Source organism: Hermetia illucens, chromosome 1 (assembly GCF_905115235.1).
Source record: "Hermetia illucens chromosome 1, iHerIll2.2.curated.20191125, whole genome shotgun sequence".
NCBI lineage: Eukaryota > Metazoa > Arthropoda > Insecta > Diptera > Stratiomyidae > Hermetia > Hermetia illucens.
Window position 1 is genome coordinate 209864187 of NC_051849.1, and position 26627 is coordinate 209890813.

Genomic DNA, 26627 nt, shown 5'->3' on the forward strand with positions numbered 1-26627 from the left:
GAGGTCGGCAACGTTCCTCCAGAGGAACGTTAGCAAAGGCGTCAGAAACGGGTTGATGGAACTATTGGACCGCATCTCCTTGTATAGGCGAACGTGACGAGCAGCGGAAGATGATTGGAGAGCAGAAACAGCCGCACTCCCCGGTGAGAACGCTGCTTGCATCAAACGGACCGCAGATAATCCACTGCAAAACGAACTGGGGAAAAAGCGGAAAGAGGACAACGTGCCTGAAGGAGACTTTATCGGAATAGTTTCCAGGGCTCAAAAAAAGGCGAAGAAGGAAAAAAAAAGAAAAAAACAACTAACTACGCCGCCAGAAACACGTCTGTACAAAGACAAGAAGGCTGCAAACCAAAAGCCAAGAGCAGAAAAGACGGGGAAACAAAGCAGGACTAGATCGCCGACTCTGCTCATTAAGCCGACGGAAGGCAAGACATTTGCGGAAGTCCTTAGTTAAATTCGCTACAGGATGAAACTCGTAGACCACGGGGTAGAAGTGTCTTCCATACGAAAAACGAGGAGTGGCGGAGTTAGTACGTTCTGCGAAGCCATCAAGGGGTTATTGGGGGAGAAGGCTCTTGTTTCCAGCCTAGAGACCATGTGCTCTCTAGAAATCCTGGATCTTGATTGCCTCACAGAAAAGATCGAAGTGGAGGAGGCGATAAAGCGTGAATGTCCAGAGGTAACCAAGCCCCCCCCCCCATAGGTATCACCTCTGTAAATGCTCGAGGCTAAAAACTGGCCGTGCGAATATTTCCCACCAAGTGCAACAGGTGTCTGGACTATGGACACACGTTAGTAGCTTGTAAGGGACCGGACAGGAGGATAGCATGCCAGAGATGCGGCCAAATAGGTCATCAAATGAAGGCCTGCAACGAAAACGAGAGTTGCGTCCTCTGCAGGGATCGTGGTGCGTCGCATACACTGCGGGCTCGGGACGGTGTCCAACGGTGGCATTGGAAAGGGCTAGGATGCGAATGACATGATTCGCATTTTACAAATTAACATGCATTGGAATGCAACCGGTCACCAGTTACTAGCACAGTTCGCTGCGGAAGTAAATGCTGATCTAGTGCTAATTAGCGAGCAATACCGAAAGAAGGACTCGGCCTCATGGCATCTCAACTTATCGGGGACCGCTGCCATTTGGGTTCGGGACGACGTTCGATTTCGTGTTCTTCTCGAAGGCCGAAGGAACAGGGTTGTCTGAGTCCGGTGTTTAGGGGTAACGTTTTTTAGCATTTACCTGACACCGAACGGGCACTTTTGGCGTCGGCTTGATGCTCTGGAGGACGCCGTTTCGAGCACGAAGGGACGAATCCTGATACAATCTCTGAGGCTCGATTTGGGTTGAAGAAGGATATTTGGCCTGCTTGGTCGAGAATTACTTCTCGAGAGGACTGTCCAGCACGGTATGGACGGAGGCTTTACCGAGCATATAGTGAAAGCTCGGCATTGGGGGCTCTGTGTTGGAATGTGATGTACTTACCGCCTCAAAAATGGATACAATTGTTGGTTTTGCGGATGATTTCGCTATGATTGTTACTGCAAAAAACCCAGAATACATGTAGATCTACGCAACGGGAAGAATTAGAGCGGCGGAATCCTAATTGGCACGAGCCAGACAGAATACGATAATTGTTACAGACAAAATCTATCCTGTCTTCAATCTATATTTAACGTTTTTGTATTCCAAGGGATTATCCAAGGTTGACATTTTTCATTCTCATTTTTGCACTCGGAAACATAAAGGAAGAAGCATTTGGAAGGATTTGATTAGAAGGGGAACACAGTTTTCACAAATGAGTGTGTTAGGCTCAAGCTATCGCTCAATTTCGAGACGTCCAACAACATAGAATTCGTAAAAAGACGGGAACTGCTCAAGGTTATACCTAAATGGGTCATGGTTAGAGAATAGAAAAGCCCATCACCTTCTTGGGCGAGGTAATCACGTTTAGCTGACAATCAGATCATATCAACGGAAAGAACATGGATGGACAAGCTTTTATATGGTATAAGCTTGTCACTTGCAGAGTGGAAATAGAGCACGTTTGCATCTTATGGTGGCTAGGCCACAATGAGAATTTCTATAACAATAAAGTCCATGAAGCTACCGTGTCTAACCCCAGCAACATCCAATGCCAAAAATGTCATTCGAACTCACGTTCACAAGGCGGATGAGGAATACAAAAAGACGATTTGCTCCCGTGGGAGATACTTCGATCGAAAGGAGAAGCGCTTCCGATCAGGGAAATGGAAAATGTTTGATGCTACGCGGACGGAAACGTAAGCTATGGCACAAATTTCAGTAAGTTCAGGAAAATTCAAGAAAATTGGAAATTTGGTGTACCCCAAGTCGGAAAAATGGCGAAAAATCGTCGGATTCCTGTGGGAGATACCTGGATCAAAAGGAGAGGCACTTCCGATCAAGGAAATGGAAAATGTTTGATGCTACGCCGACGGAAACGCAAGATCTTACGGAAAATCCAGTGAGTTCGGGCCCAAGGAAAATCCAAGAAAATTGAAAATTTTGCTGGAAAAATGGCGAAAAATCGAAAATCGTCGGATTCCCGTACCTCGATCGGACGCAGATTGTAGATCAATTCTAGGATTTCCTAACTGGAGGACGCGGTCTTTGGATCGATATAGTTGGAGGCGATGCATCCGCGAGGCCAGGGCTCGATTTAGGCTGAAAAAGGATACTTGATCTGTTTGGTCGAGAATTACCTCTCGAGAGGACTGTCCATCACGGGATGGACGGAGGCTTTATGGAGCACATCGTCAAAGCGGGCCTGGTTATGCAATGTGATATACTTACCGCCCCAAAAATGAGTGCAATCGTCAGATGATTTGGCTATGATAGTTACAGCAAAACACCCAGAATATATGCAGATCTACGCGACGGGGAGAGTTAAAGCGGCGAAATCCTACTTGGAACGAGCCAGACTATTATCAAATTTTAACAGGATACGATGATTGTTACAGACAAAATCTATGCCTGTCTTCAATCTATATACAACGTTTTTGTATTTTAAGGTGTTATCCAAGGTTGACATTTTTCATTCTCATTTTTGCAAGGCATACACAGTACAATTAAGCGTGCTAGGCTCAAGCTATCGCTTAATTTCGAAAAGACCATAGAATTTGCAAAAGGACGGGAAATATTCAAGGTTATACGTAAATGGACCACGATTAAAGAATAAAAGAGACCATCAGCTTCTTAGGCGGGGTAATCAAGTTTTAGTTGACAATCAGATCATATCAGGACCAACGGAAAGAACGTGGATATACCATATATTAGGTTGTTGCACATGAAATGGCTGATTTGGCCATCAAGTGAAGTTAGTTGCGATTTTGTTGTATCAAACCAAACCCAAATGGTGCTGTTGGTGTCGGACAATGAAGTGTAAATACTCCTACATTTAATCAAGGAGTCATTTCAGTTTTGACCATCGTTGTGATAACAGTGAATAAAAAGGAAAAAAGGATGGAAAAGAGCCAAGAACGTATACTATATATGAGTTCAAACTCGGTCATAAAGCAGCGGAGGCAGGAGCAGGAACATTAACAGCGCATTTGGAGCTGATATGGTAAACGAACGAACCACACGGCGGTGGCTCGAAAAATTCCGATCAGGCGACGTAAACCTTCAAAGTGAGCCACGTGGACATCCAGGACCATCAATTGACAACGTCGGGCTGCGTTTGCTAGTCGAATCCGACACACGTCAGCCTGTGAGAGACATTGCAGAGAAACTGGGCATACACTATTCGACAGTTTCCCGGCACTTGCAACAACGTAGAAAGGTGAAAAAGCTCGACACTTTGAATGAAAATTTGCAGTTCTTTACTCACCCGCAACAGATGTGATACCTTTTTGCACAGAATATGGTAATGGTGACTGTTTAGTGGTCTACTGCTGGAGTTATCCATTATTCTTTTTTGGCACCTGAACAAACGATGAATACACAGAAATACTGTGCCCAACTCGAGGAAATGCAACAAAAATTGTATATTCAAGGGCTGAGATTTGTCAACAGAGATGGTGTGATGCTCCTTCAAGCAATGCACCACCTCATGTATCCAGAACAATGGTTCAAAAGTTGGACGAATTGCAGTATGAGATTTTGCCTCATCCACCATATTCACCGGACCTTTCGCCAACCGACTATCACTTTTTTAACCATTTGGGTTCATTTTTTGGCGCAAAAACCATTAAGGAATAAAGTGGCCATCGACTGACAACTATTTTGATTAATTAAATAAATTTTTGTAAGCTTTACAGTCGTTTCAAATTTTAGTACCAAATCGGCCAATTCATGTGCAACAACCTAATAAAAGCTTGCCTAGTAGAAAGAGGCTACAATGAGAATTTCTATAATAATAAAGTGCATGAAGCAGCTGTGTCTAGTCCCAGCAACATACAATGTCGAAAATATCATTTGAACTCCAGTTCACGAGGGGGATGAGGAATACAAAAAGACAATTGCTCAGCCGACAACTTCCACATCTTTTATACTTCTACTAAATGCATTTAGGCCAGTACCAGAAGCACGAGATAGCCTATTTCATACATTTGAGTGGGATCTGTCTGTCCCATGATATAGAACAGTTTAAACCAAAAATTATGATAACTGATTGACATATACTCCTGCGAACGAAGCCAATATAACTGAAAGGCCCTTGAAAGTGATTTAAAACGATGAAAAAGCGTTGCTTATAATACCATGATGTCCTTAATGAGTGAGTTGAGTGTAAGTGCATATGTGAATGTGAGAAAGGTAAATGCATAATTTAAAATATATTAACTACATCACTAAGGCAGTGTGAATGCAATTTGTACACCAAAGTTGCGAAAATTAAGTTGTTTTTGTTGATCCTATGCCTTTTTGAACTATAAATAAATCTCAGCGGGGGGGCCAGACAAAGAGAGAGAATTGTCGCAATCAGTTTGCCATGTCGTAATTCACTATCACCATGGATAATCTTACGTAACGCTACATCTTAACAAGATTTCACTTCGTTATATGTATATAATATATGTATATATGGATTTTTTAAATAATTTGTATATATATAAGTATAATTAGTTTCATTTTTTTTGTTACATAAGCGTACAGTTGTAGTATTGAGCATAGCAGATAGACCACTTTGTTGCAAAAGTAATAATTTCCCAATGAAATTGCCACCGTTTTTTTAGAAGCCAATGAGAAATGTCCATTGAGATGGTTTTGTCGCTAACTTTTTGTGTGATTTTAGTATGTTTCCCGTGTGTGTAATAATGTTTTCTATATGCAATAAGTATATGGATTTTGTGTTTTTTATTGAGTAGTACAATAATCCAAGTGGTCTATTTTAAATGCACCCATCAGACTGTACTGCTAGCTTTAAAGTGCACTTTAAAATCTATTTTATATATTTTTCCCTTACACATATACTACTACAAACGACTACTATTTGAGGAGTTTTTCTTTTAAAATAGTTTTAAGTTGTTCTTTTTTTTCAGCGTCGTTTTGATCTAATCAAATACTGTTCTCCTAGTCGTACTAGACGAATTAAGATTGCCGCAACTAATAAGCAGTTGTAAGATAAGCCTTGGACTAGGTTTCTTCTCTTGATATCTTTTCCATTTCAATGTTGAATAGATACTTCTGTTTTTCTACTTTTACCTTCGGCAAGTTCCTTACAGAAATTTTTGGAAGCTGAACTGCCTTTGCCACTTATCTACTTATAGCCCACATTGAAAAAAATGTCCCGACTAGGAAGCCAGTTTTTAAGTAAATCCCAAAAACCCGGCACACGTTTATATTAACATCTTCTACCGCATTTATATCTCTTCCATCTACAAAAAACCCTATGATGTCACTCTACATTGAATATGTGTGTTAATTCGTCCTAAATGTATATGTATGCAGTTGATTGAATGATTTAATCAATATTTTTTCCTCTAATAACTAATTTTCTTTCGCAATTTAAGTGACATCGATTGCTCTGTAGACTTACGAGAACCGCTCGATGATGTTGTCTGCTGGTGTTGATCATGACTACCCAAACTAGTTGAACCTAATTTACGTGATAACGACGAAGTTTTCAGAATTGATGAGGCCGTAGACGATGCTGTCGATGATGAATTTGATGATGTTGTTGTAGTTGCTGTTGTCACAGTAGCAGCACCATTATTATTGTTGTTATTATTGGTATTATTATTAGCAGCCTTACGAAGTAGTTTGGTGTTATACTCATCGCATTTGTCCTTATCTATTCGTGTACTACTAAGCGAACGTTTGCCTCGTTTCACGCTATTGCTATTTACAGGAATACCTGACGGAAGATTACCGTTGTTAGCAGTATTCGAAGGATTTGTTGAGTTCAACTCAAGTGTAATTCCTCCAGTCTTTTCTACTAGTCGATCTTCTATGGCTTTGTTATCATCAATCAGGATCGGGTTGGAATTTGAATCGATTGTGGGAGTTGTTGTGGAAGCTTTATGGTGATAATTTGTTCCCGATGTGGTGGTCGTGTGTGTCGAGGAGCTATCACGGATGGTGGATCGTATGCGCACCTTGGAACGATTTCGTAGTGTCATGTGATGAAGATGGTGTGAAAGACGTGATGATGTTTTTGTATCATCCCCACTGCTGCCTCGAACAATTGGGATTTTACTCTCAGTAATTGATGCCATTACATTGTTATTGTTATTTGCCGAGATCAATGCATTGTTATACATTTTCGTTTGTTTCGATAAACTAGTGGTGATAGCTGTTGAACCGGAGATGTCTTGATTATGTATGGTAGCAGTAGTGCCTGACTGAGATTGGTGTTGGTGCTCAGTCTTACGCAATTGCATTAAACCCATTCTAATCGGTTGTGTATTTTTAAAGAGATCAAGAAATGCATTTGTTATTGTACCATAAAAGTAATTTATGACTAATTGAAAGATATTTAAAATAATGATCAAACCATCAATCAAAAAACATCATGCAATGTCAAAACAAAATCCCAAATTGAAAAAAACTTCTAATAATTTTGTGCATATAAAATAGACCAATTTGAGATTGTAAGGCAAACTATTGAAACTTAATATTAATTTTCTTAAATTGCATATTTACAAATAAACAATGGCGGCTATTGACAAATATGCGTCCGGCAATACATTCCAACGAAAAGTAAAATAAAAGCCTATTTCCGTAGCGAATACCCGGCTAATTGGAATCTCTACTTTCTTTTCTTTTAATATTTTAAAGCGCAATGATGAAAGTTAGCAACTGAAGGAAATGAAAAGGATATAATATTGATGGCAATACTTTACTGAAAGTGGCGAGGAATTTATGATTTCATTGAGATTTGAAATGCATACTTGATTAGTAAACTTTGAATGGAAATGTTTTCCTCTAGATAATGATCGAACAAAGATAACCATACTCTCCTTGTATATTAATAAACGCTAAGAAGGATTCATGCGATATATGAAGTTAATTACAAAAATCGTAGGGCTAAGTTAGCCGTGATAAATAAAAACAAAGCTCGCTGTTGGGAGGCGCTAATCGACAAGTAGGACAGGGATCCGTGGGAACACGAATATAAATTGGTCTTCCGAAAAAACGGATCTTTGCAGAAAACATGTTCACTCAATGAACCGCATTTTACGGACATTGCTTCCTAAGGATCCCATTCAAATTTATGTCAACAGCGTAAATACGTCAAGGATTGCCCACTTTTCACCAAGAAAGTGCTGAAAGAGGCCGTCGTTGGTGCTGGAAGATAGGAAGGTTCGCAGTGAACAACGAAGGCAATCCTAAACTGCCTCCTGTATACCGACCATTCTGTATGATTAACACAGCCGGGAAACTGCTCGGAAAGATGCAAATTTGCTGAGGCGATGCGTACTGTCGGGAATTTAATCCCAAGGCAGTTCAATTTTAGAGCGAGGAGATCCACGGTGGACGCTTATGGAGGTCGTGGGGCCTTGCCTTCAATTCCAAAAAAAATGGCAGATATGCTAGGCATATTAGAAAATTCATCCCATGTATCGGGTTACCTTTTGCGAACAATAATAATAATCGTTCGTGCGACAATGCAATTACTGAAACAATGTGCCGTGATTGGTTTCGTCCCTTTTAAAACAGTAATGTGTCCATGTGAAGGAAGGCCAAACATTTTCAAAGACGTGGAATTGCAGGAATTGCTCGATGAGGATCCGTGCCAAACACAAGGACAGCTTGCTTTGGTATTAAAATTTACTTGCCAAACCACTATCAAGCGATTACAAGCGTTGGGAATGATTCGAAAGGAAGGAACTTGAGTTCCTTATCATTTGACACCGAGGAACCTTGATTGATGTGTGATTTTTTTGCTCGTGAACAACTGCTCTTGCGGAAAAAAGAAAGGGTTTTCTTCATCGCATTGTGTCATTACAGTAACCTAAAGAATAGCAAGTTATGAGGACTGTCCGGTGCTTCTACGTCGTCGGCTCGGCCGAATATAAACGCTGCGAAGGTTGTGCTGTCTATTTGATGGGACTAGTTCGATGTTATTTATTATGAGCGTTGAGATCGAATGAAACCATCACTGGGGAACGATATCGACTTCAATTGATGCGAGTGAACCAAGCACAGCACGAAAAACGAGCACAATACGAACAGCGACACAAAAAAGTGATTCTACTGCATGAGAACGCTCGTCCTCCTGTTGCCAAACCCGATAAAACCTACATAGAGACGCACAAACGGAAGTCCTATCCCACTCGCTAGATTCCCCATGTATTGCGCCATCCGATAGCACATGGTCAGACTGATCAGTAGTTCCGCTCATACGAAAATATCGAAAAATGGTCTGATTCGTGGATAGCCTCAAAAGACTAACACTTTTATCGTAACAATATTCGAGCTTCGCTAGAAAGATGGGAAAACGTTGAAGCTAGCGTTAGGCAATACTTTGAATGATCTGTAATTATTTTTTCGCAATAAAATTAGATTTTTATAAAACTGAGAACTTAGTTGCGCACTTAATAGTTGTCTTGATTAAAAAGAGAATCCCGGCCCTGCTTCCTCATCATCATCAAATCAAAGTAGCAGCGAAGAAGGTTGCAACAGAATTTTCGAGCTTAAGCCAATAATGGCAAACTTTGGGGTGTTATCTTAAGTAGGAGGCGTTTTGTCATGAATGCAACGCAGTTCATTTTACTCTACGGTGCTAATTCGATTGACAGTTGCCACCACCGAAAAAAATTGAATTTAAAAAAAATGAATTAAGAAAAATTAAATTAAGAAAAAAAGATGAGAACACGTGGAAAAATTGCGAGAGAGGCGTCTTCAATGATATAGTCACGCAATTCGTGCTAACGAGAATTCACTTGCCAAGATTGATCTGAACATCGAAGTCGATGGTAAACGATCAAAAGGCGGACCGAAACACCGGTGGCTTGATACGCTGGATGGAGATTTAAAAATCTCGAGATTGCACCCAGATTAGGCATTCGATAGAGCCAAATGGCGAAACTGATCACGACGAGCCGAATCCGCTTGGGAACGGGACAAATGCTGAAGAAAAAGAAGAAGAAAACGGCGGCGAGGATTACTCACTTTTCACCATGAACGCGCTGAAAGGTAGCGAGGATCATGCTGATCAGCAAAGGCTACCCTGAGCTGCGCCCTGGATACTGACCGCTCTGTATGGTTGACACAACTGGGAAACTGCTCAAAAAAGTCATCAGGAGTAGATTTGCTGACGCGATGCGTGCTGCCGGGAATTTAATCCCAAAGCAGTTCGATTTGGGAACGGGAAGTGGATGCTACTGAAGTTACGATTCATCGAGCTGAGGAGCGAAGACATCGATATCTATGAACAGTGATCTCCGTTGCGATTGCGTTCAATTTCGTAAAATTGGCAGATATGCTAGGCACACTAGAAAATTCATTCGATTTCTCGGGACAATCCAATCTGAATTTAGGGTTTGAAGTGTATTAAGTGCTTCATTCAGGATCATAACGGTACCACTAGAAAGCAGTATGATCTGATCTGGCTCAGGTACTCATTCACAGCTGCGTCGACTGGTATTCAACATCCAATCACTATACAAATCTCTCTGCCGCCAATATTCTTCCTTGCTTCATGAGACGCTGGAGGATGGAGATCACGCCCAGTGTAGTACAGGGATCTATCCTAAGTTCGGATCTCTGGAATGCTTTCTACGATAGTCTGCTAAGACTCAACATGAGACACAGCTGCCGTTTCAGCCTTGTGCTGACAAAAAAAAACGAAATAGATATCTTAACTAAAAAGACAATCTCGACCCTGCTTCCTGTGTCGACCAGTGACGTGATTATAGAGTCAAAACGAAAAGTCAAGTACTTTGGATTGACCCTCGACTCGAAGAAATCAATGCAGCAGGAATTTGGGGGATCTTACCTCTAGCATGAGTGAAACGCAGTCCGTTCTACTCTACGGCGCAAAGGTATGAACTCTTGGCAGAAAGGTGAGTCGGAATCGTCCAAGCCGGCGAACTGTGCTTGTGGTCTCCTTTAAAGGCGGCTGCGATTATCCCGGGGGTTACGTCTCTGTGGATTTACGTGGCCCCATGGACTGAATTCCACGATCTTCTTAAGTCACCGATTGATTTTCTGACCCCAATCAGAGCACAAGGGCACCAGTCTATGGCTGCGTTTATTCATCCTGGTGGATGCAAGACCTACCTAAATCTCTACCGAACTTTGGAGTACGGCACCCGGGTTGAAACACAATACCACGTTTAAGGCCCGAAGATTTCTATTCGCTTGAACGTAACCACAACCCCCATGAAACTTCCACTAGGGGTGTCAATCCCAACAACTGAGCTGAATTTACACCCTCCAGGAATCCTCCTGAAACATGTGAATTCAGGGGCTATCCCGCTTTCGCGACCGAAGCCACCTCACATGGGTCTTCGTGCAGCCTCGGGCCTGTTGGCCTTAGAGCATTCGCCTACTGCATCGCGGCCAGCAAACCAAAGTGAGTATAGTGTTTCCTGATGCCACCGCAAAGATATTCTCCTCGGCCACTTGGTTTTGGTTTGGTCGATAGATTTGCTGCCCCGTCTTCCTCACCTAGATATATGACGATCATGGAACCAACTTCGTCGTAGCCAAATATAAAATAGAGGAAGAAATGCAGGAGACAATAATGGCAACATCGAAGAAGATCGCAGCGGTAGCAGCAAAAAGCAACGTTACATGGAAATTTATTCCGGTCGCTATTCTGGCTTTTGGCGGCCTTTGGAAAGCAATAGCTTTGATCTCCGGAGTATTTACCTCACCCGCAGATCAGAACCAAATGGAGTGAGGAAAAGGCAAGTATGAAATATGGTCAGTTGGTCTAATCAGGTAAATGATAACACCCCCTCATTAAAGTGGCCACTGGCACGTATCTGCAATATTAACCCTGGAAATGACGGTGTAGAGTGAGCCTTTACACTTCAGTATCATGGACCCTTCAAGAAGCAAATTGGGACGGTGAAGCTGTGCCCCCTCATCATACTACCCTTCGGTACCATGTCCGCGCAGAAGATAACGACAGACAACTACAGTCTATGAAAACCACAGGTTGGATTCTATGTGAAGGAGCCGGAGCAATCAAGAATTATAGAAAGAAATTTGAGGATAGAGGCTGACCGGTTTGAACAATGATAAAAAAATCGACAGAATAGACAAACGGAACGAATGTGTAAAGAAGCAGCCAAATCTTGTTTACAACTCACAACGATGCTTTCCTGAGGTATCTGCTGCCCAAACATGTGGACATCGTACGAATGATCAATAAAATTCGCAACATCCCGACGGCAAAGATACAAAAGAGGGGGTTCTTGGGCAACGTTTTAACCGCGCTGTAATCGCCCACGCGGTGCGCGTCCCTCCCTTTTTGGCGACATACCGACATAGTCAAGACGGCCTCCTACAGCTTATTAAAAGCAGAGCTGGTTGAGCGCCTGTAAGTGAGTCAGCTAAGCTGGATCACTTGCTGGCAGGTTTGTCGTTGTGCGATCGAACTCTCAGCCAATTGCTTCGCGAAATGAGGCAATTGGGTGGGAGCAAGATCGACGACGACTTGTTAAAATCACTCTGGCTGCGACGACTCCCGGAGGAACTGAAGCGTGAGATAGCCCCTCTTATGGCAAGCATGCCGGAGATGAGAACGACGCTTTACTCTCAGCATTCGGGCGGCAGGTTGCGAGCTCGCTCGCGGACTGCTGCTCGAAAAGGGCGATAGGGTAGAAGGTCGTCAGGAGAGCCTACGGACCGAAGCATTTATTGGTACCATCGTAGATTCAGCGATAAAGCTACCAGATGTACACTCCCGTGTAAATTCGCGCCTGCAACAAAAAACTAGGTGCGCGGGGGGTCCTGGCGACGGCCACCCAGAACACAGCGCCATGTCCCCTAACAATTTATGACCCTCCAGACAGGCGCAGTTATCTGGTTGATACTGGTGCGGAGGTTTTGGTTCTTCCCGTACCCCGGCACCATCGGCTATTCCCGCAACCCTTAAAACTTGCGGCGGCAAATTCCTCGCGCATTAACACCTACGGTTACAGGCAAGTGGACGTGAGTCTTGGCTTGCGTAGAACGTTCCCGTGGCGATTCATCCTGACGGATGTCAGTTTATCCATTTTAGGCGCAGACTTCTTGTGTCACTATGGGTTACTAGTGGACTTGCAGAACAGGTCCCTTATAGACTCCACAACCAATCTTAATTCGTTAGGCCGAATCTCATCTCACGTCAACAACAATCTTTCCGTACCTTTGGAGGACATTACTGACTCTCGTGTTCGAGTACTCCTCCAAAAGTTCAGCCAGATTACTACCGAATGTAGTCTCTCTAAACCAGTGAAGCACAATGTACAGCACCACATTAACACCACTGGTTTCCCTCGTCCTCTCCATCCCCAGAAGCTAGCTATTGCGCGGAAAGAATTCGAGCAACTTATCCAACAGGGTATCTGCAGACCTTCAGACAGCTGTTGGTTTTCCCCACTCCATATGTTCCCTAAGCCAAACGGCGAATGGCGTCCCTGTGGGGATTATAGAAGGCTAAATGCACAGACTGTTCCTGACCGATATCCTATTCCTCTGTCGCATATAGAAAAGTTCAAAGAAAAATTATGAGATTCATAGTTTAATTTTGAAAATGATAGTCATTTCTCGTCAGAGAAGTGGCAAACTGCACATACTTTAGATGAAGTAGTTTTAGTTATTCTTTTGAGATTAATTTTTAATTTTCTTTATATCAATCCGCATTTTATTGATATATATCCGATAAAAATGTAGGTGGCAGGGTTCACTTTTTTTATTTCCAATATTCTTAATAGTGTGAAAGATCAATATTACTGTTAAAAATGAATTAAGTGCAGAATCGCTTGTTCAATATGAACTCATTCATGAAAAAAACCACTAGATGTAAGATGAGTATCGGAATGTACCGTGAGTATGCAAATAAGGGCTATTATCCCTATAGAATTCCGTTATATATGAGTATATTAGGATAAAAATCAAAAATATTTCCGTGCAAACATGTAGATGATCATAATATACAGAAGCAAATTAAGGAGCAGCGGCTATAACAACGAATACTTCATATGCAATATTATTACTCTTGAAATGTTGCTCCATGAGCACAGAAGCAACTTAGGTAAATAACGCAAGCAACTGTACATAACTCACAGCGAGTTCGGACAATAAAGGTAAGTGTGATGCATGTTAGAAATTGAATATTAACAAACTCAAATGAAACTGCAAAATAAACAAGGACATTTTAAAACAAACGCAGGCGGATCGTTTCTGGACATTTTCACTTAACTTCAACATCACTTACCTTTTGTTATAGAGTGCAATACGATTAGCTGTTCTTGTGACGGAATGATTCGATTCAAGAATCGAGTCACCTTTAACAGGCAATGACGTGGCATTTATTGCATTACATATGCTTGTATTATTTCGAAAAGGTTGGGATCTTGCGCGTGTATGTCGTAGGGGACTATCACAATCACTGTAAAAATTTAGTAGATATACATATGTAAGGCATCTTTTTTTATTGTTTTCATCAAAATTAGGATCGTTATTGGGTCTGTTAGAATATGTTTTTATATTGAGCCGCGAATGATTCGATTCGGCGAATCACCAATCAAATGGGTTTCTATATTCAGCGTGAGAATTCTCTGATTGAGACGGACGGAATATGTAATTTACAGGTGGAAAATTAGTGTCTTTTAAATAATTATTGATTTAAGTAAGTATTCAATTGTGTCTTTTGCTTGAAACTGTTCCTTCCAGCTCTTGTGTGGAAACTTAAAAGATTCTGTTCTCGCAAGACAGACAGGGGAAGCTTGGATTTAAATTATGCACTTCGTTCGGATGCACATTTTCATAGCAATGCCTCATTCACGATCACCATCTAAAATATTTTTTTCTATTATGTACCAATACTGTAAGATCGGGTTATGGATGGTATGCCCAGTTTTATCCTACTAAAAGCATCTGTTTAAATTTTTGCACAAAAGTAAAATCCTAGTATTGGTTAAAATTAGTCTTCGTAATATAAAGCGCAAACTAAATTCCCTATCACCTGCGCAGAAATTAGTTACACACGAATTTGTCAAAAGTTTCTAATTGTAAGTGTTCTATGGAAAAATGTGAGAAAACAAAATCACCGCAACCGTGATGAAAACATTATCTAAAAATTGCAATTACATCAGCGATGATATGTATAAAAGCCTCACACAAGGTTGATATTCGCTAAGAAACACTTACATAGTACCAGCTACATTAACCGATCTTGAATGATGATGTCGTCGCATTGCTTTAATTTGATTCAATTTATCGCCTTGTGTTTGTGCACCTTTCCTCTCCGACATTTGTGTCGTTTGTGTATTTTGTGCCGTCCTTAATGCTGCATTCTTAACAACAACTGGAACTGTACTCGTTATTGCTTCAAATAACGTATTCGGCTTAACTTTTATCCGCCTATCAATTTGTAATGATTCAATACTGAGCGGTAATTTTTCAACTATGGCCGAGTCAGGTATTCGTATCACTTGCCTAGTGTCATCTTCATCATCGGTATCATCATTACCATTTTCATTTTCTTCATCATTCAAATTCATTGTGTCCACTTTATGTGAAATGCCTTTGACACGATTTAATATGCCGCCACCGCCACCATCTGGATTATCATTCGATACGTCCTTTTGATTCTTCATTTTACTATAAATTCCAAAGATATGCCTGGTCATGGTGGTGTTTGTGCGCTTCCGATATCGTTCGCCTTCGCTCCACAGCCAGGCTTGTTTGCTAAGATCATTATAAAAAGATTGTAAAATATTATCCATAAAATTAGTACCTGATAGGACAAATAATAATTTCTGAAGACATATATTGAGTTCTTTTCTTCTTACTCTTACAAATATTTGCACTTACTCTTCCATCCATTGTTGTTGGTGTCCAATAACTGATCCTGGACGACATAATCGCAACCACGCAATAGCTTCTAGTGCCGAAAAGTTATAATGTTTCATTATATAGGCACCAATCAAGCTACCAGTTCGGCCAAGACCAGCTGTGGAAATAAAAACAATTAAAGATGAGCTTTCTGAAATTCTAATTTTATGGTAAATGACGTTGAATGAGGTTCTGGAAAATTGTTCAGTTTCCTGCTCAAATTTCCGATTTCTAAAGTAGACGTACTGATCTGATTACATTAAGCTTGGACTTACTAAAGAAATTTGAGTTATCCGAGGGGGATTTCTAAAAAGGACAACGCAATGTATTCATGAAAGTATTGGTAATAGACTGGTAGGAGCCAGGAGGATAGGAGATCTGATCTCAATACAACTTCAAAATGCCATGTGGCGAACATTGCTCAAGAATACTCACTGTAATAGCTTCTGTAGATGTTACAAATATGGGGACGGAATAATCATTGTTATAATCATCCACCGTGCAACAAAAAAGCGTAATAAGAAAAAACGATGGCTTCACTAGCGGAGTGTTTGGTCCGGTTTGGAATTTCAGCCGCAGATTTCAATCTTTTTAAAATTATTAAGCACTTTGTATATCTGCTGTTCAAACACAAGTACCCATGCTGTTGATCGGGATCTTGGAACGGTGGGTAGGAATATACAACGTGCCGTTGATTTGATAGACACACCACAATGGTATTATTCACAAAAAGGAGAAAACCCTTCAACTCTCCGAAGATGTGAAATATCTGGGAGTCACTCTAGATAAAAAACTTCTTTGGAACAAACATGTAGAGGTAAAGATGAAACGAGCTGTCACAGCTTATGGGCTGTGCAGACGGACCTTTGGCTCGACATGGGGGCTCAAGCCTCATGCATGGGGTAATGTGGATATACAATGCCATCATTAGGCCGATGTTCGTATATGCATCCGTAGTGTGGTGGGTTAAGGTGAGACAAAAAGGTTTTCATCGTAGACTAGCCGCACTGCAAAGAACTGTGTATCTGGGTATCACTGGTGCCATGTGCACGACATCCGCATTTTGCAGCCCATGGATATATTTATTCAAAGCACTGCAATAAGAGCAGCTCATAGACTAATTTGATTAGATCTACGAGGAAACAGCGGATGTGGTGCGCAGAGAGCATTGGAAGAGTTACTGGGAGTACTTAATCCAGGTCTTCCGATTCTCCTGTCCCCATAAATCTGTTTGGTAGAAGATATGAAGTTACCCTGAAGTGTAGAAAGAACTGGGAAGTCCCAGAGGAATGCGTGGCGGAATATACGGAAGTCTTCTACACCGATGGCTCAAAAACAAAACAGGATTCTGGAGACGGAGTCTACCTCTCGAATAAAAACGAGAGGTGGGTTTTTCCTTTGGGGTAATATGCAACAGTTTTTCAAGCCGAAGCTTACGCGATTCTAAGGCAAACTGGGTAATTGACGAGCGGTTGAAGGGCAGGCGCACCGCAATCTGCAGTGATACCCAAGATGCATTGAGGGCGTTGAGCAGTCCTTTGATCACCTCGAAAATCCTTCAGGAATGCAGAAACCTTTGAACTCTATCTCTAGATTCAATACGATGGAACTACTCTGAGTACCTGGTCACTGTAGCGTAGAGGGAAATGAAATCTCGGATGCTTTAGCGAAAGAGGGGTGAATCTCACCTATGCCGGGATCGGAACCGACAATTGGGAGTATCAGGAGCATTGCCTAAGTCAGTCTTCAAAGACTGGGAACAAGCTTCCCACAATAACAGGTGGCAGAGGTAAATGCTGCTCGACACACCAAACTTTTCCTGTCAGAACCGAACATGCGTACCCCAAAGTGTATCCTCTCGAAAGTCAGGAAGACTTGCAGGTGTATTGTGGGCATTCTGACAGGCCATACTTCACTAGCTGGGCATATGTTTAGAATAGGAATTAATCAAGATGATATATGTCCCTCCTGTAATGAGGAAGCGGAACCCACGGAGCATTTCCTATATGAATGCCCCGCTTATGGACGTATCAGCTCTTTGGTTCCAATGTTCTTCAGTTGCGACGGATAGCATCACGATACATTAACGAATCCGAAATATTTCGTTAGACGGGGGTGGCGAGTACAATGGGCCAACAGGACCTGAGTGCTCAGAAGCTGTAGCTTCTCCCCAACACATGTTCAGAAACTAGCGCTCAACCATCGCGCTGTCAATTATTATCTGAATTTATAATCATCTATTATGAAATAATCACGAGCTAAATGGAATTCGAAAGCATAATACAATGCCTGTCAAAAAAATGTTCGCACTCAAAACTTTTATGATTCCACCTTTTACGTCAAGACAACAACCTCGCCTAATGATTTATAGTTAAATATTGGTGTTATAAAAGGATTGTCATCTTCAGGTTTAGTTCAGTATCATTGAATCAATGATATGGAGGTGAAACGAGAAACATAGGTCAAATATTTGGGAATTACGCTAGACCAAAAATTACTCTGGAAGACACATGTCGGAAAGCCACGAAGGCTCTGATGACTTGTAGATCCATAGCAGGAAAAAATGGGGTTGCAGCCCGAAGATACTACTTTGGATATTATCTCCAATAGTAAGGCCAATGATTACCTATGCAGCGGTAATCTGGGCAGAAAGAACAGAACTCAGCACACAAGGCAGGGAAATACACAAACTCCAAAGTCTGGCATGCGTGTGTATCAGTGGGGCAATGAGGACATGCCCAACGGCATTCCTGGAATTCCTTCTGGGATTAACCCCTCTCCATCGGCACATACTGATGCAGGCAAGAAGATCAATATTCAGGATGGTCGGTAGTATGAGTGAGGCGAGGAACTGCCTAAATCGAAGGAAGATTGATATTCTTTCTAAGTGGTATCCTGAATTACTGATACCAAGGGATAACATGACAATGATGTTTCACTTGGATAAGAAGTTTGAAGCACGTTGGAGTAACAAGGCAAACTGGGAGAGCGTGGCTGCGACATATGGCTTAAACCAGCAACTGATTACTTGGTACACTGACGGATCCCTCACAGTAGAGGGAGCGGGTGCCGCTGTCATTGTTCCAAGGAAAATGTACTTTGAGCCAATGGGGAGGTACACTACCGTATTCCAGGAAATATAGGCCATATACAAATGTGCTTCCTTTAATCTGGAAACGAACTACAGGGAGCAGAACATAACTATTTTCACCGATAGCCAAGCAGCGATCAAGGCACTTAGGTTTAACCAGGTGAACTCTAAACTGGTGTGGGAATGCCTTGAGAGACCGTACACTGTACACTCGGCTTGTCCAACAAGGTCTGGATACTTTGGGTTCCAAGCCATGCTGGGTTGAAAGGCAACGAGGCAGCCGACGAACTAGCCAAGAAGGGAGCAGGGACGCTTTTACACGGGCCAGAACCCTTCTGGGGAATCGGAAACGGTTTCATGGCTATGACTTTAAGAAATGAAGAGGAACGGTTGAGGGAACTATCCCGGGCGGGCCTACCAGGGATAGAGGAGTCCAGGGTGCGTATTGGGGGATACGAACCCATGCGCACAAAGGATTGCTTAAACCTCGCCAAAAAGAACCTTCGAATCATAGTGGAAATTCTCACTGGTCATTGTCGGCTGAAATATCACCTAGAGAAGCTAGGGATATCTACGGACATTGCCTGCAGGTTTTGTGAGGAGTATGACGAAACCTCCTTACACGTCCTGGGACAGTGTCCGGCACTTGTGCAAAGCAGGTCGAGGCATCTGGGAGAACACTTAATACCAGATGCATAGCTGAAATATCTGGAAGTAGGAAACATACCCAATTTCTTGACGGTTATAGGCCTGCTTGAGATACTATGATCAATAGGTACACTATAACCAGTAAAAGAGGCACACTAGTTCTTTAAGGACACGGTGTGACTTTCCCTTAACAGAATAATAATCAATGAATCAGTGAAACGAGATAGCAATGGTTCGCCAAGCTGTAAAACTAATGAGCGCAACGCTTACGAGGATTTTGAAAAGCTAGTGTCTTGATTGGAGTAGAGGAAGGTGCGTAACACGGAATTATAAGAAGTACCGCAAAAAGTGGAAGGAATCAGAAGGGATGGATACATGGACGCGGCAAAAGCAAGATTTTTGGGATAATAACAGTGAAGACAGCGAAGTGAAAAATTGAGGAGTAAGGAGAATACACGAGTGAGTAACGTGGAGCAATCCAGTAGAGTTTATCGTTTGATTGCTACGGCAGAGAAACAGCTGATTTTCGAGCAAGTATTGCAACGCTCAGGAAAAGTGGTAAAAGTAAAGGAAACAATTAATCCGGAGTAGAACCAAAGAGGAAACTGGGACGATTTAACCGTCAACACTTGCATAGCTAAGGTTTATGCGGCACAACGACAGAATCTTCTGCAAGTGGGAAGAAACGTGTTTAACGATTCGGAAAAGGAAAGCCGTAGAGTCGTACAAATATTGATAATTTTATTACGAGTAACGACGACACGGGGCATCATTTTAGAGCATCATGAAAAAGCAAGCGGTGAAAATTCGGATGTCATCGAAACTATAACGAAGGGCAAACGGCGATTTTATTGGACCAGATGCTTAGGATCAGATTGCATGAGATGATGTGAAATGCATAACTTTGCAAAGAGGCCGAAGAGACGAAGAAGAAAGTACATGCTCCTATGTGAGATTGGAACTGCATTCCGAAGGAGATTTATGTCTAAGGATCAATTGATATTGCTCCAGAGTCTACAGCCCAAGAAGGAAGATAAACGAAAGTCGCAATCGAAATTGGAAGAACTTCGTGGGGAAATTAATGGCGCTGTTAACTAAATTAAGTGAAGTGGATAAATGCCCGACGAAGATGGAATTTGAGTACCTGGAGAAATGACCACGATTCCGAACACCAGGCAAATAGCGATGATTCTTGTTCGGGACGAACAAGTTTAGGCGTTGGGCAGTGTGACGAAAATCACTTTGGAAAATTATGTGTGACGTCAATGTAAATCGTAGTAATGACAATTAGTCACGACACCAAAATTGTATAACAGTAGCGCGAATATTTAGTTACGATAATTGTTAACAGATGATTCTAATGTCGGCAAGAAGATCTTGTCAAAGGCGCAAAATAGTTTTTTAGTAAAATATTTATATGCCTTTCCGGAATGTTTCGCGGGGTATAAAAGGGCCGGAAATGCGCCCACAAAGTCAGACTGGTTCTAGAATTAGAACAGATCGCGTCGGTTATGAATACGCCTCGAATGTACCGATTAAAGGAATTGTTCTATAATTAATTATAAAGTACGGATACGAGCCTACGTAAAGATAGTAACGTAACTAGTGACGAGTGCGAAGAACGTAAGAATTGGTGACAGCGACGGGATTACATAAAGGAAATCGTAACATTTGGTGACAGCGGTAGGATTACGTAAAAGCCAATTCATAACACTATTATCATTAAACTTGAGGGAGTAATTGAAGAGGCATTATATAATGTTACGGTTTTGAAGAAATAATACTTATGACATTCTTCGTTAATAACTTGGAAGGTCACACATTCTGCAGTTTTGTCGAAACTTATAAAAACAATGAAAGGACTAAACATCGACATGATGCCATCGAGTAGGATTTACCAGCTTAAGGACCGCAAATTAAAACGTGAATCCAGTGGGATACATAAAGCGACATGTCTAGATTGTGAGAGAAAAGCAAACTAAAAGAGTGGTCTCGGTACGCTGTGGAGAACACGAGAGAGAAGCGGAACCGGGCAGGAGAAAGAATAAGAAGAGCACAACGCTGAAATTAATAAGAGCAAGGCACATGATTGAAGAGAACATAGAAGTCATCAAGGCATGCGGGAACAGGAGGAAGTTGGATACGCAAGAGTGCTTGGCGATTCTAAGGAAACCAGAAGAGAACAGATTGAATCACGACACGAGTAACGTTCAATCCAAGCTCCTGAAACAGGTGGCAAGTGAGACACCAGGCAAGATTAGTATCACCACGATCTCTAATTTAGTAATCAGTTTGCAATTATAAGATCCCAATACTAAAAGTAATATTTATCAAACAGAATAGGAATTAATATCTTACTTGATCAGGTACTGAAGAAGGGCACAACTTGTGCCCGAAATACTTATATACAAATAAATATTATATCCCGTTTCAGGAAAAAATCAATTTGATTTTATTTTATTTGGATTCTGTTGAGAAATACAGTTATCGTGCGTCTCATTCTTTTGTTTCACATACCGGAGCGCATTGCTTGCGTTCCCAATAATTTTCAGTTTAGTTGATCCGCGACCGTTGCCTACGATAGATGTACATATAAAGAAAAGTCCCTAATAAAGTGCATATATATATAAATCAAAGTGTCCTCTTCTTTTCAATAATCACAACAGGCTATGGGCCCAGGCAAGCAGCCTGCGTAACGTCCGATTATCGAAGTCAGAAAACGATAGAAAGAAAACGGTGGAAAACGTGGTCGCCTCTGTAGTGTACCGGTAAACCCATACGGAAAAATAATCGAACGAAAAATAAAATATGGCGGAATCAACTCTAATAAAGAACATCAAGAAGTTTGATGGCTCGAATTTTCAAGCGTGGAAATTTCGAATGAACTCGATGCCGTCGTGACGGGCGTGCCAGTGATGTCGGCAGACGCAGATTCAGCCAATGGCAAAAAGTGGTGAAAGACAACGCAACGGCCTTGTGCATAGTTTCCTTGTCGATCGAGGATTCCCAGCTCGACTGTATGCTTAATTGCACTACAGCCAAGCAAATGTGGGACAACCTGGTGAGAATTCACGAGCAGAAGCAGTGTCAAACAAGATGCTATTGCTACAAAAGTTTCACGGATATCGCATGGAATCAAATGAGTCTGTAGTACAACATGTCAACCGGGTACAAAACATGGCGTCTCAACTGAAGGATTTGGGAGAAGCGATTTCGGACACGGCCATAATGGCGAAGGTTCTTGGCAGCCTACATAAAAAATACAACGTTCTCCAGACAGTATGGGACCGTGTATCTGAAGAAAGACAAACCCTTGATAATCTATTAGAACGGTTATTGAAGGAAGAAAGAAGACTTGAAAGTGACGATGACATCACTCGAGCGTTAGCCGCCTTTAGTCTGGGCGGGAACAAAAAGAAAAAATTCGCCGCGAATCAAAACAAGAACATGAAGGAAAACCGCGAAAATAGAAATGAGAGTGTCGAGTGTTTCTATTGTAAAAGGAAAGGACACCTTGCTCGCGATTGCCGGAAAAAGAAAAGGGACACAGACAATGCCAATGAAAACCCTCGTAAGTGTACGTTCGTCGCTTCGACAAGAGAACATAAACAGCTGCAAGGGAAATCGGAGACAGTGCCGAATAGTGAGGTCGTAGAAAGACTCATGGCAGTCGACACAAGCGATGTCTGGATTACCGACAGCGGTGCTTCCAGGCATATCACTTACCGATGGGACTGGTACAGTGAGTTCGAATCAAGCAGTGGCGAGTCGATATCGCTCGGGGGCAATGGCGTGTGTGAAGTTACCGGTACTTGCACTGTGCTCATCGATAGACTAGTGAACGGTAAATGGTGTAAAGCTCGAATCGAAAACGTACTCTACGTTCCGAAGATTCGAAAGAACTTGTTTTCAGTTGGCGTGTGCACTGATAAAGGTTTCGATGTCTTGTTCAAAGGAAAACTAGTGACAATTAACCTTGACGGTGAAGCTTTCGATGTCGGTGTGCAACAAGACAATCAGATTTACCGAATGCTATTCAAAGTGAGAAAACCAAGTGTTGCGAGAGAAGCAAATGTGTCAACTGTCAACTTGCGTGTTTGGCACGAACGAATGGGACACGTAAACAATAAAGTTTTGCGCGAAATGGCGCAAAAGGGGTTGATTCGCGGTGTGAAATTAGCGGATATTGACAATTTCTTCTGTGAATCGTGTGCCTTCGGAAAAGCACACAGGCTTTCGTTCAAGAAGAATGAGACAAATCGAAAAACAAAACCTGGACCATTGTGCGGACCATTCTCAACAGAGTCGATCGGTGGTGCAAGATTCTGCATAATCTTCAAGGACGACGCATCAGGATTTCGGTATGTTTATTTCATGAAACACAAATCTGATGTTTTCGACATTTTCCAGAAATACGAAAAGCTTAACAACAACAAATTTGGCAAGCCAATGAAGATTTTACGTACGGACAACGGTCGAGAGTATTGCAACCTTGAAATGAAGCGATATCTCGAGGCTCGTGGTATCGAGATGGTAAACACGGCACCTTACACTCCCCAGCAGAATGGGAAAGCCGAGCATGACAACAGAACAATCATCGAGAGTGCGCGCACGATGATAACGGCAAAGAAACTTCCTCTGTCGCTATGGGCCAAAGCAGTCGGGGCAGCAGTGACCGTGCTCAACCGAGTTCTTGCTACAGGTAAAGCAAAAACACTATACGAGATCTGGTTTGGAAAAACACCAGATGTGTCTCATTTTCGAGTGTTCGGATCGGATGCGTACATGCATATCGACAAACAATTTCGCAAGAAATTAGATCCAAAGGCCACAAAGCTGATCTTAGTTGGATATCAGAACGACTCTATGAATTGCCGTTTGTACAATCCACAGAATAATAAAATATATATATCAAGAGACGTCATATTCAACGAGAAGTCACAACTTGGGTCAGAAATAGGCAAAGAATTCGAATACATCCTTCCAGCGGACGAAAATGAAGATGTGGCAAAACCCGTTGAACAGCAACAGGAGGAAGAGTGCCTGGAAGCTCAAGAAGAATATAAAAATCAACTAGGCAATGACAGACAACTGCGGGACTGTGCAAACATCCATCGACCCATACGGTTTGAGATCGACTTCACTGAATATAATCCGCCAAATACATTCCAGGTGTCCGGATAGCTGAGTGGTTAGAGCGCAAGGCTGTCGTACGGAAGGTCGCGGTTCAAATCTCACTGGTGGCAGTGGAATTTGTATCGTGATTTGACGTCGGATACCAGTCGACTCAGCTGTGAATGAGTACCTGAGTCAAATCAGGGTAATAATCTCGGGCGAGCGCAATGCTGACCACATTGCCTCCTACAGTCTACTGTGGTGTACCGTTACGGTCTTGAATGAAGTGCTCTAACACACTTCAAGGCCCTGATCCAACATGGATTGTTGCGCCAACGATTATTATTATTATTAAATACATTCCAGGAGGCGATGAACAGTGGCGAGGTAGAAAATTGGGCCGAAGCAATTCAGGAAGAGTTAGATGCGCATGAGCAGAACGAGACTTGGTCAACCGTACCAAGGAAAACGGATCGAAAGCCCATAGATTCGAAATGGCTGTTCAAGGTCATACGAGACACGTCAGGCGACGTATACCGATACAAAGCGAGACTTTGTGCACGAGGATTTCAACAAAAACAGGGACTCGACTATACGGAGACTTTCTCGCCAGTCGTGAGATACGACTCGTTGAGAGTTCTATTGGCCATGGTGACTGAACAGGACTTGGAGCTTACACAATTTGATGTGAGAACAGCCTTTCTTCACGGCAAGCTGAAAGAAGAGATCTACAAGAAGAAAAACGTGGTTTCGCGTGTAAACTGAACAAGTCGTTGTACGGCTTAAAACAAGCGCCCAGGTGCTGGAACCAAAAGTTTCGCAAGTTCTTAGATAAATATCAGTTTAGCGAAACGGAAGCCGACAAGTGTATCTTCCGAGGACAAGTAGACGGTGTAGATGTATTTTTTGCGTTTTTTGTAGATGACGGACTCATCGCAGCAAAAACAAGTGAAGCTCTCGAGTCAGCAATAAAATCGTTGAAAAACACGTTCGAAATTACGATCGGAGATGGAAAGGTATTTGTCGGGGTACAAATAGAACGAAATCGAGTAAATAAAACCATGTTCTTGCATCAAGAAGCGTATGTGAAGAAAATTCTCAATGAATTCAAGATGGTTGATGCAAAAGCGGCAAGTATTCGTACTGACCCGCACGCGGGACTAGTTCCAAACGATCGCGACGATGAAAGTCCAAGTACAGTACCGTTTCGAGAAGCAGTGGGCTCATTAATGTTTCTTGCGGTTGTGATGCGGCCAGACATCATATATTCGGTGAATTCAGTTAGTAAATTTCTTAGCAATCACAACGAATCTATCGGTACCTGGTCGGAATAACGAAAGCCGGGATAATGTACAAAAGCGGCGGGAGTAACTCGAAGTTACAGGGGTTTTCAGACTCGGATTTCGCAAGTGACACGGAGACCCGCAGATCTACCACTGGGTATGCGTTTTGTCTATCGAACGGGATTGTGACGTGGTCGTCCCAACGACAAAAGCTAGTCACACTGAACACACTACGGAGGCTGAGTACGTAGCGGCAGCAGCGGATGCTAAAGAGGCAATTTGGCTGAGGAAATTGTTAAACGATCTCGGGTGTCTACCGACAACGTCGACAGTCCTGCGAGTAGACAATCAAAGTGCAATCCGATCAATCAAAAATGCGGAGTTCCACAAGCGAACCAAGCATATAGACATCAATCATCACTACGTTCGCGAAACTGTGGAGAGTAGGGAAATATCGGTAGAATATGTTCCTACTGATCAGCAGCTAGCAGATATATTTACCAAAACACTTCCAAAGACACAGTTCCAACATCTATGTAATGGCTTAGGCATAGGATTCTCGACGCACTCAAACGGCGGGAGTGTTATCGTGCGTCTCATTCTTTTATTTCACGCACCGGAGCGCATTGCTTGCATTCCCAATAATTTTCAGTTTAGTTGATCCGTGACCGTTGCCCACGATAGATGTACATATAAAGAAAAGTTCCTAATAAAGTGCATATATATATACATCAAAGTTTCCTCTTCTTTTCTTTAACTCTATCGCCCCTCTTCTTTTCAATAACCACAACAGATTCTACTAATCAAAGCTAATTGATAAGTATTGTGCCAAACATGGAGCTAGTTTAAAAAAAATAGGCGACGGGATAAGAAATAACCAATGCAACGTAGTTTTTACGTATGTCTGAACTCTTTCTCTCCGTCAAAATTTGTGAAACATCCCTTACACTTTATTACAAGGGGGCGCACCTGATGATTTTCATTTGCTTTTCAGCGCTGCCCCTCCTGTTTGAATAGCTTCCCTAGA

At 42.1% G+C, this 26627-nt stretch overlaps 1 protein-coding gene across 6 annotated transcripts in view; it reads right to left on the reverse strand.

Moving 5' to 3' along the window:
- The window catches only part of LOC119648401 (probable serine/threonine-protein kinase MARK-A), an 89535-nt gene that overhangs the window by 9425 nt on the left and 53483 nt on the right, over positions 1 to 26627 (reverse strand). For 5 of the 6 annotated variants that reach the window (XM_038050166.1, XM_038050163.1, XM_038050172.1 and 2 more), the window contains exons 6-9: positions 15443 to 15581; positions 14777 to 15316; positions 13842 to 14015; positions 3789 to 6856 (exon numbers count right to left, since the gene is read on the reverse strand). In XM_038050166.1, the coding sequence (XP_037906094.1) occupies positions 5947 to 6856; positions 13842 to 14015; positions 14777 to 15316; positions 15443 to 15581 (1763 nt within the window). In that variant the 3' untranslated portion in view covers positions 3789 to 5946. Of the gene's footprint in view, positions 1 to 3788; positions 6857 to 13841; positions 14016 to 14776; positions 15317 to 15442; positions 15582 to 26627 lie in introns of those variants that run through there. The other variant, XM_038050147.1, reaches the window with a different exon arrangement.